We start from the raw sequence: 15980 nt of genomic DNA, 5'->3' as shown, positions 1-15980 counted from the left end.
GTTTACTGCTAGGACAGAACACTACCATTTTAGAACATCATCTTCAGTATCACTACATTTTATTATTTTCTGTCTTTCTGCTTGTGTATCAGGCAGTTGAGAAGCCCATTTTCCCAGTATCAGAGAAAACAGACCAAGATTCTTGTCTTAACTTTACAAAACGGTGTGGGGAAGACACAGGACAACACCACAAAGGCATTTTCCTGACTCTTTATATATTTACACACACACATATAGAGACTCATACTTAACATATATACATGAAAAAAACAAAAAATGAGTATCAGAAAAAAATATAAAATATAAACTTCCACATGTGCCAATAAACATCACGTATCTTCACACAGCACTAAAAATCACTTCATGACATACAATCTCTCCCATTGCAGTCAGTATCACATAGCTACTAGAAAGAATTTAGATAACGGCTTTGGGAACAGCCACTTGTGAGGACCATTCACCTCTGTACACCTTTTTAAGTTCTTCCCACATCAGTTCGGATAAGGATTTCTCTCTTTCCAACAGCTTAGAGTCACTGCTATGAAGAACCACCTGCCTGGAAAGTCTCAAGTTTTCATCTTTCTCTGAAAAGCTGGAGGACTAGAGAAGCACACATGCTGTTGAATTCTTGTGCCCAAAAATGCAACTGCAAGCTTGCCTTCAAGAAAATATTGACTATCTTTAGTCATGTACATGGGGATGTGGAATGGTGGGAATGAAATCCTAGGCTAAGAAGACAGGAAACTCAGAAGAGTAATGAAGTGAAAACTATTAACACTTGAAATGAAAACTATTAACTTCAACCTGCGAATCCCTTTAGGGACTACAAAGGCCAGAACAACCACATTCAGACACATTTCAAATGAGAAGAAGTTGCTTGCTTGCTCTTGACTAGCTGCTCATCTAAGACTCTAGCCATGCATACCTGATGATCTTGCCCGTGATGCTCTAGTCTTGCCATGACATCGCCGGCGCTTCCGTAACTCCAGCGAAACAAGCTTTCTCTCATAAAAGAGAGCATGAGAGTCTACAGCTTCCAGCCTCATATCCAGCCTTCCATTAAGACCTGCTCTGGGAAGCATAATACAGAGACATCCTCAATCTCCCTCTCTCCTTCTCTCCCTGATGATAACAAGAGACTTGGTAGATTAAACTTCTTCAAAGAAAGTTTCCCTGACACAGGGAAAAAATATTTATTATCAGTCTAACTTTGTTCTGTTTAAAGCCTGAAAATGTTTGAAGGGAGTCTTTATAAGACATCGTCTCTTAAAGCCCCAAAATGCACTTATCTAATATGTCATGCTTTCATGACTGAGCAGCATCTGTCTGTTGTGTAGCAGCTCAAAAGCACAATTAACAGGGAAAACGGAATTGCAAGAGTACAAAACAACGGAGAGGAGCGGAAAGAGTGTACATGGACCTGAGTCCAGTCTTCTGAACCTTGTATGTAGACAGCTTGTTCTTCACTGTTTTGTCAAAGATAAGAACATTAACATAATCCGAGTGGAAAATTACAACCTTTCTACAAGTTCTGCCTAAACCAAGGGAGAAGGAACCCTGCCAGACTCCTTAAGAGAGACAAATCTGGGTGGTAGGAATGCCAAAGCAGGAAGCCTAAGAACAATTTTAAGGTCTACTCCTTAAAAATTAAGCTCTCCATGTGCTGGGATACTCTTTGCTCACCCTATTTACTTTTCTAAAATTATTTTGACAGATTTCAGGTAGCAAAGGTGTTAGCCCAGGACTTGGAATACGAAGCTGTGGAAATCTAAATTCAAAATAAATCCTACAAAGTATAAGTTATTTAATTAAGAAGCCATTTACCGGGATCTCCCAGTGACAAAGTCTCTTTTCATCTTGCTCCTGCAAAGAGAAAAACAGCAAAAATTACCTTCCATTCTGGGTCATCGACAGGATTAAAAAGCCTCCCAAAGTCTTTCATGTGTACAATGAAAAGGCTTTTCATTGTACAGATGAAATTTACAGAATTCCTTGTGAGCTCTAACTTAAAGGAGCAAAAAAGGCTCCAAAAGAGGAAGTCTGAGCAGCTGTTCTATAACTGATGCTTGCATTTGTCTGGTGTAAATTGTAGGTGTCATCATTTGGACCTACCCTCCAGACATATCCCAAAAGTGCACAGGAAAAAAAAAAAAAATGTACAGTGCTGATGCAGGAAGACTTTCTGTAAATACCGTCTCCTCATTCAGCAACCTTACCCTTACTCGACGGTTACTTAATTATAGATCTCAAATTTGGATAAGAAAAATCAAGAAGGAAGGGTGTTAAATATACAGTGAAAGATACTGGATACAACTCTCAATGGAAGTTCAGCTAGTGGCATGAATCATAATTTCCAACCAAGCACAACCCAGAGAAGGAGGCATCTAATCATACTTGCACAAACAGGAATACTAAACCTTTGACAAATACGAATACTAAATCTTTGGAACAGATTTTAGTGCCTACTTTGCACGAGGACAAGCTCTAATGTGACTTTAGCTTTGAAACAAAAGGTAAGCAAGGACCACCTATAGTCTCTTCACAGAAGAGCCTAGGTGCTTGAAGGTTTTTCATGTCTATAGTCATCTTTTTACTCCAGTGACTCCCATGCCCTTTGTGTATTGTCTGTTTTGCCCTTTGATTCAGAAGCTCAACATGTAAAAAATGTGAGAAACCTCCACTGCCACTGGCACACTAGAGAAGATACAAACAAATATTATCACCCCTGTAAACCACAGGCTGGTGTTTACAATACCAGTTAAAGGAGGAATCAATCCTTTTCATTCTGTTTGTGCCCTTTGCCTCCCTCCCAAACGGAAAAGCTTTCTACCTGTCCTGAAACAGACGTGTAGCCAGCATGTAGTTCATTGATGTCTTGTGCTCTAAAAAGGATCTAGAAAAACAAAATACAGGATGTGCCAAGATAAAGCTCAACACAATGAAAGGCAGCATAATACAGAAATAAATGACCTATAAAAAGCATCCCAGAAGTAGTTTGACACAATATGCTGTACCATAACAGAAAAGAGGAAAAGAGAGCTATCACTTCTCAGCTGAAGTTCCTGGTGAGGCAAGAGAGACAGAGAAACAGTGCAGACTGGAAAAAAATTAGAAAAGTGTAATACAGTATCACTCACAGGATGAGTCCTATATTATGCTTATGGCCTAATGACAGAGTACACAGTATATACAGCTCTGGGATGTAAAAGCAGGTAGCAGGAATAGATTACATGAAGTGAAGAAATTTTTGTTCTGACAGAAAAGCAACATCAGAAACAATGCTTGACAGCTTTTCATGCAGTGCAGTTAGGTGAAGCAGCAGCAGTTAAAAACAAGGATGCTTTTTTTTTTTTCTGATCCCTTAACACTAAAATACCTCTACCAAATCCCTCAATATATGTCCATCTGATTGTTAAGCTGGTTGATCTACATATACCTAACACAGAATATCCCTCAACACAGAGCAATCAGTGCAACACTGAGCCATCCAATTGGGTTCATATTCTTACCCATAAAGGTCCCATGTTAATGGGGTAGGGAATATCCGGATGAAGCCTCCCCTCCGTTCATTCTCCTCTCTCACTCGACGAAGAACTTTTATCTTGGAATAAAAACAGGAAAAAGAAAACAGCCAGTAAAATAGATACAATAAAAAACTAACCTTAGAAAAATCTCTGTTTCGGAGGACAAGACTATTACTGCAGTCCTGGGAACAGACTGGGCACATATGACATTCTTAAGAAATTTTATCTTGCATTTAAATTCTAAAGGAGTTATTCCACTGCTTGGAGCACATATGTATGCCTGGCACGACTGAGGGCAAGGTCAGTACCAGCAGTAAAACTCAGCAGTTCCGTTTCAGAAATTATACTACTTCTGTCATGTTATTCATATACATCCACTTGCTCTTTCCTGAGCAAATAGCCCCACATATTGCGTGAAAGCCAAGGTAAATAAAAAAATATTTAACAGTCTACTTACCTCCTCCATGGAGAGACCTAGCACAGAGCTGCCTTGCCTTCCTGTTGCTTTTTCCCTGCCTGAGGGCACTGGGTTTTTAATTTCAGCATCACTGGCAGACAGAGGACGAGTACGCTGTTGAGACAGTGTGAATCCAGATTTTCCCCTTTTCCTCTCTCAACTTACTTTAAGAAAAAAGCAACATTCAAATTCCAGGACCCCATTCCCAGCAGAATTTACACTCCAGAGTACTACAGCCAGAATTCACAATTCCACACTCCAGCTGTTGAAAACTCCACACCCCAGCAGGCATTAAGTGTGAGTACTTACATTCCCAGTTTTTAGCACAGCAGGACTCAGAATTCAGTCATCAGTGCCAGTATTTACACCCCTGGCCCCTTCCGGAAGAAAACCAGATGCACCATTTCCAGGATTTCATACATGAAAATCCTCACCCAAGAGGCACTTAGAGCCAGCATTCACACTCACAGGCCCCACATACACTTGGATTCACACCCTAATGGTACCAGAACCTTGATTCTCTGTTCCAGTTCTGTTGCTGCACTAGAAAAACAGAACTGTTAATTCACTGGTAAGAAAGTTGCAGGGAAAAAGTGAAAAATTCAGTTCACCACCTGTTAATTCTTTTGTTGCTATACTGCTAGATCTCAGCTTGCTACTTAGTGCACTTAACGAACAGATCTCATATATGTACATAGGTATATCATGCAAATTTGTATGCATATGCAAATTTAAAAAGTAAAGAAAGAAATAATGTGCAGTCAGTCTCTCTAAGCTCCTTCTTAACCTGATGGGCAGTCCTGACCAATTCTAACAAAGAACAGGAACTCTAAGCTCCTTCTTAACCTGATGGGCAGTCCTGACCAATTCTAACAAAGAACAGGAATTCAAAGTGTCTTGAAGTTAGCAGGATTGTAAAAATCTTAAAATCCCAGCAAGACTGAAATCTTTGAATGTGTTCTCAAGCACATTTCAACTGGTCTTAGGCCCAGTTCAGATAAACTACCTCTGCAAAAATAACATTGAAAGGGCCTAACTGAGAAAGTCCCATGCCTTTATACAGAATTCAAATTCTGTATTAGTATTACACTGAGCAAAGAATGCACAGAGGCTTCTTAATCTAGAAAGAAGAGAAAAACATGACAGAAACCATAAGCTGGATAAGGCCAGGGGAATATTCCATATTGCTCAGATACAAAAAAACCAAACTCATGGCAAGATCAGGCTGTACCTTTATTTGTAAGGATTACTGGAATTGAATCCCATTCTCTGTTTCATTAGAAATTGCAAGTGGCTATTCAGAATCTGCAGATGAAGCAATTGCGAAAGGAACAGGCACTGCACTAGAATGGGTTACACTGCAGCGACTGGCACAGAAAGAGAAAAAAAAAAAAAAAAAACAACCAAAACCAAAAGGAGACAGACATAGCAGGTGCCAGCTGAAACATTTTGTTAAGCCCAGTGAAAACTGATTAAATAAGCCAAGTGAAAACAAGACAATCTGAAAGAAGGTAGGAAACACAAGCATTTGCAGAAGAAATAAAAATGTCAGTAGTCAAACGGGTTTTCTTGATGCTGTAGATGGCATTAAGTTGAAAGGCTTTTAGCCTTTCTTCCTAAGCTTTCCTGCATTTCAAAAGCACAGCTCAACAACTTTTTTTAGTAGCTTCTTCCAAAACCTCCTACTAGGTAACCTCCTCTTAAAAACCATTTCCTGATGCTACGGTAACAATTATCGTGTGAGAACTGCTGCTCAAAGACAGTACTACAGGAAATTTTTCATCGTATCAGATTATCTCCTTCATTAAGGAAATACTTCAACGAAATCATCTCCAGTATTTCGATACAATGGAGATGATTTCATCGGTTACAAACAGAAAATGTATGCCTACATATTGGCAGTTCTGGCTCCTATGACTAGTGAAGCTCTGGCGCCTGAGAATAAAAAACTACACTACTGTCAAAATACTAGAGAAAAACTTTACTGAACTTCCTGCACAAACACTTTTTTTCAGTGTTTCACTACAGAATTCTCTCTGGCTGTACCATAGAAGTATCTCCAACTTCACAAAGATCTTGTTTCCTGTTTGACCCAGCTTATCTTTATAAGTATATATAAATCCAACCACTTTGTTTTATCTCCAAATTCTGAAAGCATCTCTGGTTCCCACATCATGATTCTAATTATACTAAGCACTGACAGCAGTTGGCACAAAGATCCTTCCTATTCTCTATGAAACCTCATTATTCGATAAGACTCATCTTAGCCTCAGCTAAACTTACGGAGAATGACATAAACGGCAGCGCACAGAATGAATTAGGTTCTCAAGATGATTCCATCTGTCTTACCTTCCTTCCTGCTGGGAAATCTCAAAAAAAAAAATTAGAATCATTGCTATTATGTTCATGCAGGAAGCCCAGCAGCAAAATAATGCCTACCATGCCCCCAGCCAGCCAGGTGGTTAGACTTGTAAAACTAACATTGATTTCTCCATATGGCTTTGCAAGGAGGGTGCCAAATACAACATTTGGAAAGGTAGATCAGTCTGATTTATGCTAAAAATAGTTCTACATTTTTCTATTATCTTTAATAAACCCTTCTTATCTCTCTATCTATTTTGACCCAGTGCAGTCACATTTTTGCAGTTTCCTTCAGATGACTGTCTCACAGAAAATAATTACTTCTCTCATAGGGCCACCTGAATTTTATCAATACAAATTCACCTGTGCTATCCTTATCAGTCAGACTTATTCTAACCCTGTAGTACACAAGAAAAAAACCTACTTATCTCCTTTTTGGTGGGACACTCCTATTTGCTGCTGCTTTCACCAGGTCTTCCTTTGTTTTTGCAATTTCCTTTTCAATCACCTACCAAATCCAAAACACTGTGCTGCCACTGTCTTCATTATTTGATGATCAGAGTGAAAACTTTTATCTTTAAACAACTACATCCAATCTCTTTAAAATGCAGCTTGGAAATACTTGTAGGCTTAAAAACTTCAAGGCATATGATCAGCTGACCTTGACTCTCAGCACACCTCATCTACTCTGGTTTTAAGCTACTAGAACAGATGTAAATGTTTTACCAACCTTCGCTCTTGCCACATGGAAATGCATGCCAGTACCTATTCACCTCCTCTTTTCTTTTTGGCTACCCTCCCTCCTCGCCCCCCTCCAGCTATTTAGCTGCAAAATATATTTTGGGACCAGCTGCACCAGCAGTATTGTATGAGGTAACATCTGAAATTGCATCCTTTATATTGATGAAGGGAGCTGAAGGTTACTTACCAACCTGGCATTTGCTGTTTGTGACTGCGCAGACACAGGACGCTGCAATAGACACAAAGATAATAAAAAACTTGTGTTTTCCAAGACACCATAATCCCCGCCCAAGATGCAGAGAAGTGGTGAGTACCCTAAAGCAAAAGGGTATAACTGAAGTCCAGAGATGTAACTACTAGCTCCTATCATCTCAGTTCAGATCTCCCATATATTCTCCACAAATGTATCCTGTCCCCATTCCAAACACAGCACTAATCCTAACCTCAGATGTGCTCAACTGTGCAGAATGCATCTGGACATACATGTAATTTTCAAAAGCACACAAAAGAGCTCTGCAGAATGGATGAATGAACTCATCTCTGATGAGCAAAATTCATATTTTTGTAAGATAAGACTTACCCAGAGGAAAATATTTAATAGCTATGTATTAAGGAGAAACAGATGTTGTCAAGTAGAATTGTTCATAGAACAGAGGGTATAAAAAAAAAAGTAAAAATCCTGAAATTCCAGAAGCCATTTCGTTTAAATATCTCAACAATATTCCAGTTCTTGTGGAGAAACATGATGCTGTTTAACATTCCAAAACAGTGTAGAAACAGCAGCAGAATGTCAAAAAGCACCCTGTATTACTTATCTGGCATCAGGCCTACAAGACAGACCAGTTTAATGGTAGGTTCAAGAGAAAATTACTACCTTAGGAGTTTAGATTTTTCTTGCCTTCAGTGATACTCAGGCTGCCTTCCTCCTCTCCAATGCCCCAGAGGAGCAAATGGTGTAAGAAAGAATTCTCAAGAGACCTATCTATCATTTCTAGCTGTACTACTGCCGATTTCTTCTCTACAGTTGGTCTATACAAAACATGTTCAAGGTCCCTTTATTACTTACAACTAGTTAAAAGAGCTTCAACCCAAATCAACAAGAAGTTACAAAGGAATCAGCTAAATTGTTCATTACCCTAGAGGGAGAAATGCTTAGCATCAAACCAAAGAGATTGCACAAGGAACTTGCAGTACAGTCTGGTGAAACTCAAAAAACAGAGTAAGTATCTCATGATCAAGAATGCTCGTATCAGCATTTCTTTCCCAAGAAGCAACTTTTACAATAATTAAAGATGGCCTACATGAACAATCAAAACTTAACACATGAAGGAGTTAAGGAAAACAAAAAAAAACAAACCTCAGAGTACCCTTTGCAACTGAGAATGGGAACAGAAGTATCACAGATACAACAATCTAAGACAAAATGCATCAAGCAAAGAGCAGACCAAAACATTCTTGAACCATGGAAAGACCCATAAACCTATTTAGCCATGGGACTTCCATTTAGGTACTTAAAAACATGCCATAAAACATTATCACTGGATTACAATCCTGTTCCTGCAAGGGGGACACCTGTCCCAAAAGATAAGTTAATCCCCATCTCATAACCACTGCTCTGATCATATGAATCTTTGCACATTTCAGCTGGCTGCACCTTATACCCCTTTTCGGGTTTTTTAAATAAAACAAATGTGTAAGTTTAAAGTCTCCTTAAAATTCAAAGCTCCCCAACAATTCCATTTTCTGAAACTGTCCTGTGTAATTTTTTTTCAGATAAAAGACATCAAATAATCAGAATTTGATTGATTACAATCGCAGAATCTGATCACAGAAGTTACTACTTCTGAAATGGTTCCTAATTTATCTGACACATCTTATGGTCAGAGGGATCTGTCTGAAACCCTATCTATTAAATTGGCCTTAGAAGCTTTGGACTCAATCACACATCCTACAGATACTCAAATCTCACCTTACCAGCTATCCACTTCTCCCCCAGTAACTCAAGAGTTTTACAAGACGCAAAATTGCTATTTCTGTGAGTGTTCCCTATACCAAAATGGAAAGTGTATTGGTACTCTGCCAATGAACAAAAATTACTTTTCATTTCCAAACTGAACTTGAGCTACACAGCCATGCTGCATGTCCCTCACAGGAGCATACGCATCAGCTGCGGAGAGTGCCAGGATGTACCATTTGCCTGAGGAGAAATGCGTCTGAGTGTCCAAATGACACAGGGGATCTCCCCGGCTTTTATGAGTGCTCCACTTCCACAGATATTCATGAAATCCATCTCATAACCAAAAAGAGACAGAGTGCTATCTCAGCGCAAAAGGTAATGGACAGTCACAGCAAACCACCAGTCCTCAGTCCAAGGATCCAGGGGAAAGGAAGTGAGAGATTCCAGGAGCAAGTGAATGCATTTGCAATGCAAAAAGCTCTTTCTGTCCAGAAAGTGGTCTTGAAGACATTCATAAAACTCTTGGGTTCTGGAAGCTTGTGGTCCGCACCAAAACAAAAGTGGCTGTACAGCCTATGGATCAGGTGCATCCCCCGAGTCTCTTCTGTAGTTACGCTAGAAATCCAGATCATCTCACTCATTCAATGGCTCTCTCACCTGTGAGCCAAAATCAGTAAGAATGACTTTCATGCTACCCTCGTCAGCTCTGGCTTGTTGACATCACTTACCTGCAGCTTCTGGTACGGATTTCTCCTGACAGATTCAGATGAATGATAAATGGCCCGACTTGACCGCTGGCCTGGATCCTGGCACACGAAGCCTATGGGCATCAGGAGCCACATGAGAACTTTAGGACAGGCAAACCCTGAAATACAAACCTAGCATTCCTGTTAATGATCTCAGTCCATATATGACCATCCTGTCCCTGCGCAAGAACCAAAAAGGATGCTTTCCTTTTGTATACCTTGCTTTGTTTAATGCCAAACTGTACATTGCCTTAGGGTTGTGGGTTTTTTTTTAATAAAGCTGGAACTTGCTTCAAAACCAAGTACTTAAATAAGATGGGTTACTGAATAGCAGCACAGTGACATTCTTGAACAGCTGAGCAAGCTACGTGAATTCTGCTTTTTTTAGTATTAGGGGTAAGTTGCATCAGGTAACTGAACTAAGATGTACTAGGGACACCTAAAAGGTGCTGTGCACTAGACATCACACAGCTTTCAGGATCATGACTCCATTTCTAACAGAGCCTAATCAGAACTAACATATTCAACCTAAAAAAATACATGAATACTGATTCTGAGGGCTAAACAGAAGTCACCTGCTAAAAAGTAGTGTCTTTAAATACCAAACTAGGGACTCTTAATACCACCTAAGCATCACAGCCAGATTATCCTGAAGCAGAGATGCCTACGTATAACTTACCAGTGCTAAATACAGTTGCTCTCCTTAACTAGAGTTCTCCTCTATTACGTTCTTCTAATAACATGCAGCTCATAAACCTACTTTTTATTACTTTTGAAAAGCAAGGAAAGATTGAAGGAGCTTTTTATTACACTCACCTACAAGAGTGAACATATCGGAGAGCATGCTAGCTTTGATCTTCAGGTCCAAAGGAGCATCACTATCCCCACATGCAACAGAGGACAAAAGGAATTATTTGTCTGGCATTAAATGAAAGGAAAGCATCAATATTTGACATATCTTCCAATATAGTTGCTTTGTCCTTAACACAGACATAACCAACATGGGAGGAAAACTAGATGATTTTCATACACAGAGGTAAAGACAAAACAGCAACAGATTAATCTGTTTATCTTTTTCACAGCTTTAGTCTTCCAATGCAGCAACATACAGCCTTGTTTTAGCTCTGCTTGGCTACAAACATTTTCTTTGAATGTATCTATGCTACATTTCATGGAGTAGACAGAGGTCTTTGTCATAGTATTCTTCAAACCCACAGTTACCTATGCCTCTTCCACATAACATCATAAAATTGGATAGGTTAGTTCTAGTGGATAGGAACAAATTATATGGCAAGGTGATAGACAGGAAGAGGTCAGACAGTGGGGACAGATGGGAAGCATCCAGCAGAGAAAAAAACCCTAAAAAACCCATCCACACATACACAAAAATCAATTAATACAGTTCAGATCAGACAGGCAAAGTTTGATTCCTTACAACCAGAAAAGTCAGACATATCTACAGCACAGTGATAGATGCCAACAGCTTGGACAAAGAAAACTGCAATCATAACTGCATCCTTTGCTCTGCTTTAAGTAGTAAAGGATGGAAATAGTTCAGTGTGTATGTATATAAGCACAAACGACCAAACCAGGAAATTGAATGTTGTGGAAACATTCTAGCTGCACCTGAAAACAAAATAGGTACTGTGGAAGCTAGAGAGTTACGAACAGTGTGTGAAAATATTTCAATGCAGGATAAAGATGAAGGGAGAGGGTGGGGGGTGTAAAAAAAAAAAAAAAAAAAAAAAAAAAAAAAATAAAAATAAAAAGAGAGAGAGGAAGGTCAGATATGGCTATTCCAGGAACATATAACTTAAAGCTTATTTACACTGTCATGACTGAAATATTACTCACAGTATTACAAAAGTGTATTGTGCATCTGTGTCCTGTAAAGCTAAACAGTAGTCCAGAAAACACTCTTTAGATTTTACCAAAAAAGAGTACTAGACCAAAAATTTGAGCTCAAGCATACATCTACGTACTCAAGTTAAGCATAATGCCTGAACTCTGCTTGGACTCCAAAAATCTTCATTTCTGCTCAGCCAATCAGATTGAAACCCCACACAATAGTCTGGAGAGTTTCAAAATTTGCCTAAGATGGGAGATTATGAAGTGTTAACAATGATGATGGACTGTGGAGGAAAAAGAATTAAAAAGAAAATGGAATCCCAACTGGGTTCTTTCAAAACCTATTGCTGCAATAAGTTTGTTTATGCAAAGGGAAAAGCAAAGGACTGTCCTCTCTGTCAATAAGCAGTGGAACAAATACTCCGCAGGCATCATGAAATTATGCCCTCCTAGGACCACAAGTTTTAAGGACAACCATCTCTAGCAACACTCCCGGCCTCATATTAAACTGGGAATCACTTACCAAGCCAATGACGGGGATAGGTTCACTTCCAACAGCCAGGGCTTGAGAGTATCGTCAATAAGGACATCAAAACCATACAGCTCTAAAAATACAGCAGACAATGCAAGTTTACCTTACTGCACCTTTAAACGTTCAGGTAAGGTCCAACACTAGTCTCTGTCAAGTCATTTCTAGCTATATAATTTATATTAAATCCAGCAAACTCTCTAGGGCTGAACAAATAACATTCACAAGTGGGAAATTTCACTTCCTCAGAATCAAGGTTAAATATATTCTGTTTGTGGGGGGAAAATGGAAGCAGAAAATTAGTCTTAGGAAAGTATTATATAGAAAAATAAACTCTTTTGCTGACCCAACTGCAGTTAACGTAGAACTCTACTACTTATTTTCACAAAGAATTGACAGAAGCATAGCAGGTCCAATCTACTTCTTCCACTAGATGCTGGAAACCAAAGAACTTCATTCTCCTTTTCACTTTTTAATCTCTATATACATTGTTCCAGTCAGGTATAGAAAAATCAGCTTCTTTTCCATTATTCTTGTATGTTTTTCTGCAATAACCCCATGGGAGTACAAAAGTCTTACCCTCAGCAGCTCCATCTACATAGACAATGTCCCTTTTTTTTCTTTTTATCTTACTGACAGCTTGCCACTTTGCAGCAAACCACTACAGAAATATTTTTTTCCTTAGTTTCTAAAACATTCATAACATATTACATCTGCTAGATGTGTTCTGCTCTACACAGGTCAGACTGAAGCCAGCTTCCCATTCCAAGACTGATTTTACTATTTCAGTCTATACAACACGTTCTCTCTAGCTTGGAAGGAGTTGCAAGAAGGATGCTACACAAAGATGACTATAAATCACAAGTTGGCATTAATGCAATTCTCTCTTCCAGCATTAAGGAATACAGTTAATGATCATCAGGGCAACTTATGCACATTTTTTTAAAACACCGCAGAACAGGGTATTGGCAGGGAAGAAGGATTTCCATGGAATTAACCAGTTCCCTAGTGTCTGGAGTGAAAACAGGAGAATTTCTTTGCCATGCTGCTTTCCTTGAATTCTGGCCTTGGCCTTTTGTCACCTGCCTGACGTTGATGCTGGCTCCAGGGAGCTGGAGCGCTTGACAAGATCTTCCTATGCAGGCAGCTGTGCAAAAAGCTCATGTAGCTTATAATGGGAAGTAAATGAGCTGGGGGGAAGGGGCTTGGAAGGGGAGGAAATGGCAGCAGAGTGAGTATTGCCTGCTCACTTTTCTAGACTGTGTAGCCAGACACCAAGTGGTAAGTAAACCAGCACAGAGTTAGAGTTGGTTCACTCCAAAGAAATGAGGCTGAGTCTACATTTGGCTCTCTTGCTCCCCAGACTAGAAAGGCTGCGGTAGAGGGAAAAGGAAGAGGTGGGGATTACAAGTGTAAACATTAGCAAATCATTTTGACCAGGAGAAACCTCTGATGATTTTAATACGTTATTTCAAAATACAATCTCAGGTTTGGTGAAGACTTGTGACTCTTAAAGGCACAGCAAACTCCACTGGGCAGGCAGCTGATGCCCGAGGGAGAGACGCAACCAGTAGACCTGTAGCAGCTGCTGGTTTGCAACCTCCCAGCCCCAGTCAGGAAGCAGAGCATTTTGTTTTGACTAGCTGCTACTTCTGTTGCTGCTGGCCATTCCCTCCCTCTGCCCCTTAAAGGACCTTTCCTAGTATTTTGGCTCCTCTGGCTTTGTCCTCCTCTCCCACACTTCTCTCCCTTCCAAACCACTTGCTCTTTAAACCTCCCTCTTTCCCACCCAGTTACTCACTTAGTCCATCCACTTTTACAAGTATACATGGGAAACCTGTTGACCATGCTGCTAGTGCTTTACACTCCCTTCCCTTGTAGTCTGCCTTGCTTTCTTAGGAGAGTAAACTCTTCAGGGTATCCCTGTTGAATCAATTCCATTGTTAGACATCTAATGCCATCTGCAGTGCCTTAGGGTCTCCTAGGAAAACTCCACTGCTGCTGCATAATGCCCCAAGTCTCCTGTATTCTAGGTCATACCTACAACCCCTAGACAGATGTCACTCCCACCTCAGGGCATCAGGAGCTATGCAATAACCACGTTCTGGCAACAGAATCAAGCCTCACAGCTTGCCACACAGTGCTCAGCACAAAGGGATCGTCAAGTCCGTCTGGGATACCAGGGCACAAGCATAGGAGAAATTGCCTGTGGTTTCAACTACCCTAGAAATATCTCCTTGGCCCTCTTCCACATTTGGAAAATGCACTACCTAGATTAAACACTGAAGAGTATCCTTTCTACTGTGAAACTCCGCTATCATTTGTAAAAATAAATGCATAGGCAGCACAAAGACAGAGTCACATGAGCATAGCAAGATCAGAACTATATCCTCTGCAATTACCAGCTTAAGCACGACTGCCATTTCCCTCTGTAGAGAGGGTAAAGAATACAGAATGACTGAAACACATGCCTTGAGCTGTAGCGATGCTAAGTTTATGACAACTCACCTTGCACTGCTAATATTAAGGCACAAACAGAAGAAACTAAGATACCAAGTTTCTGCAGTGCCTTCCCTTGCTCCCCTCCCCTTGCTACTACAATCCAGAAAGACATATTTCACCCTTGCAGTTTGTTAAACAGACTGGAATTGTATCAGGAGGTACCAGCTGCTGCCAACACACAGCAGGAACAGCCTGCCTCTCCACTCCGACTCCCATACAGAAGTCACTGCTGACCAAGCTTCCCATCCTCCCCAAGAGAAGGGCTAGCTTCAGACCAAAGTCTAACTGCAAACAGATCAGACACAGATTCTTTTGCCAATGAAATTATTTAAGACTAAGAGGAAGGCTAGAGACACAGTCTCAAGCTTTTTGGAATACGTGCAGTTTTCTAGAACCAAGTTTGGCTTATATTCCTGTCAAAGACTGCACTGGCACTCCCTTTTAGAAATTATCCCCAAAGAATTTGGTATTCTCTAAGTCTGGAAACTAAGTCACAAGTGATAGCCTGGTAGCACAAACAATGTTTTCATGATTTTGCATAGAATGAATAAGCTCAATTCCTAGAGGATTGCTGTAATTCTGGTCTTTGTTTTCAGCTTGTTCACTGGGGAAAAAGAAGCAGCTTTACTGCAGAGTACATGGTCTGCAATTGAATGGAGGCAACCTGAGGTTAAGGGACACATACACACCGAAAAAAGCTGCGTAGTATGCAACTTTTGCAGTAACAACCGATTGTCTCATTTTAAGCAGGAGCATATTTACAGACATTCCTAATGCAAGGAACTACACATGTGCCACTAAAATTGATCTTGCCCTCGTACTTCTTCTGTGCTTTATCTAAAGGTATCCTACAGACTGTGTTTAGAGACGAGGTGTACCAAGGAGCTTCAGTTAGAAAAGTTAACTGTGCTGCAATTTCATCCAAAGCAGCAACCAGCCAGTGCAAGAGAGGAAAAACTAAGAGTATAGCGATGGATGTATTGCTTTCTTGAACACACTGCCAAACTTGAGGCTTCAGAGACTAAACAGTATCTTGTGAATTAACTCCATCACTTTATCTAGTGATGGTACAGCACCTGCTTCAACTCTGGTAGACCACATCTTGACAGCTATGAGGACATGAACAGGTCTACATCTTGGGGGAGTTATCAGAGTCAGGTCCCAAATCATTCCTGTTACCCTACGAAAGCCAGCATAACTGTTTAGACTTTCATAAGCAAAAGACCACACTGTCATATCAAGTAATAGAGTTGAAGCCTCTACTCTGGAGACTAAAGGCTTTGGGGAAAGTACTGATGCTGTAGTCTCGTGCAAA

The 15980-nt window shown here is 40.1% G+C and overlaps 1 protein-coding gene across 6 annotated transcripts in view; it reads right to left on the bottom strand.

Moving 5' to 3' along the window:
- TTLL5 (tubulin tyrosine ligase like 5) overlaps positions 1 to 15980 on the bottom strand; it is a 136710-nt gene that overhangs the window by 87032 nt on the left and 33698 nt on the right. For all 6 annotated transcript variants that reach the window (XR_005828831.1, XM_040600419.1, XM_040600421.1 and 3 more), the window contains 9 exons: positions 12158 to 12239; positions 10603 to 10664; positions 9769 to 9860; positions 7271 to 7312; positions 3982 to 4095; positions 3510 to 3601; positions 2831 to 2893; positions 1825 to 1863; positions 926 to 1071 (listed from right to left, as the gene is read on the bottom strand). Coding sequence is in view for 5 of the 6 variants with exons in the window: in XM_040600419.1 (XP_040456353.1) it covers positions 926 to 1071; positions 1825 to 1863; positions 2831 to 2893; positions 3510 to 3601; positions 3982 to 4095; positions 7271 to 7312; positions 9769 to 9860; positions 10603 to 10664; positions 12158 to 12239 (732 nt within the window). In the remaining variant the exon portion in view is untranslated. The remainder of the gene's footprint in view (positions 1 to 925; positions 1072 to 1824; positions 1864 to 2830; positions 2894 to 3509; positions 3602 to 3981; positions 4096 to 7270; positions 7313 to 9768; positions 9861 to 10602; positions 10665 to 12157; positions 12240 to 15980) is intronic.

Source organism: Falco naumanni, chromosome 7 (genome assembly GCF_017639655.2).
Source record: "Falco naumanni isolate bFalNau1 chromosome 7, bFalNau1.pat, whole genome shotgun sequence".
Classification (NCBI taxonomy): Eukaryota; Metazoa; Chordata; class Aves; order Falconiformes; family Falconidae; genus Falco; species Falco naumanni.
Note: the sequence above shows the minus strand (reverse complement) of the source record. Positions and strands in the feature narration are given on the sequence as shown.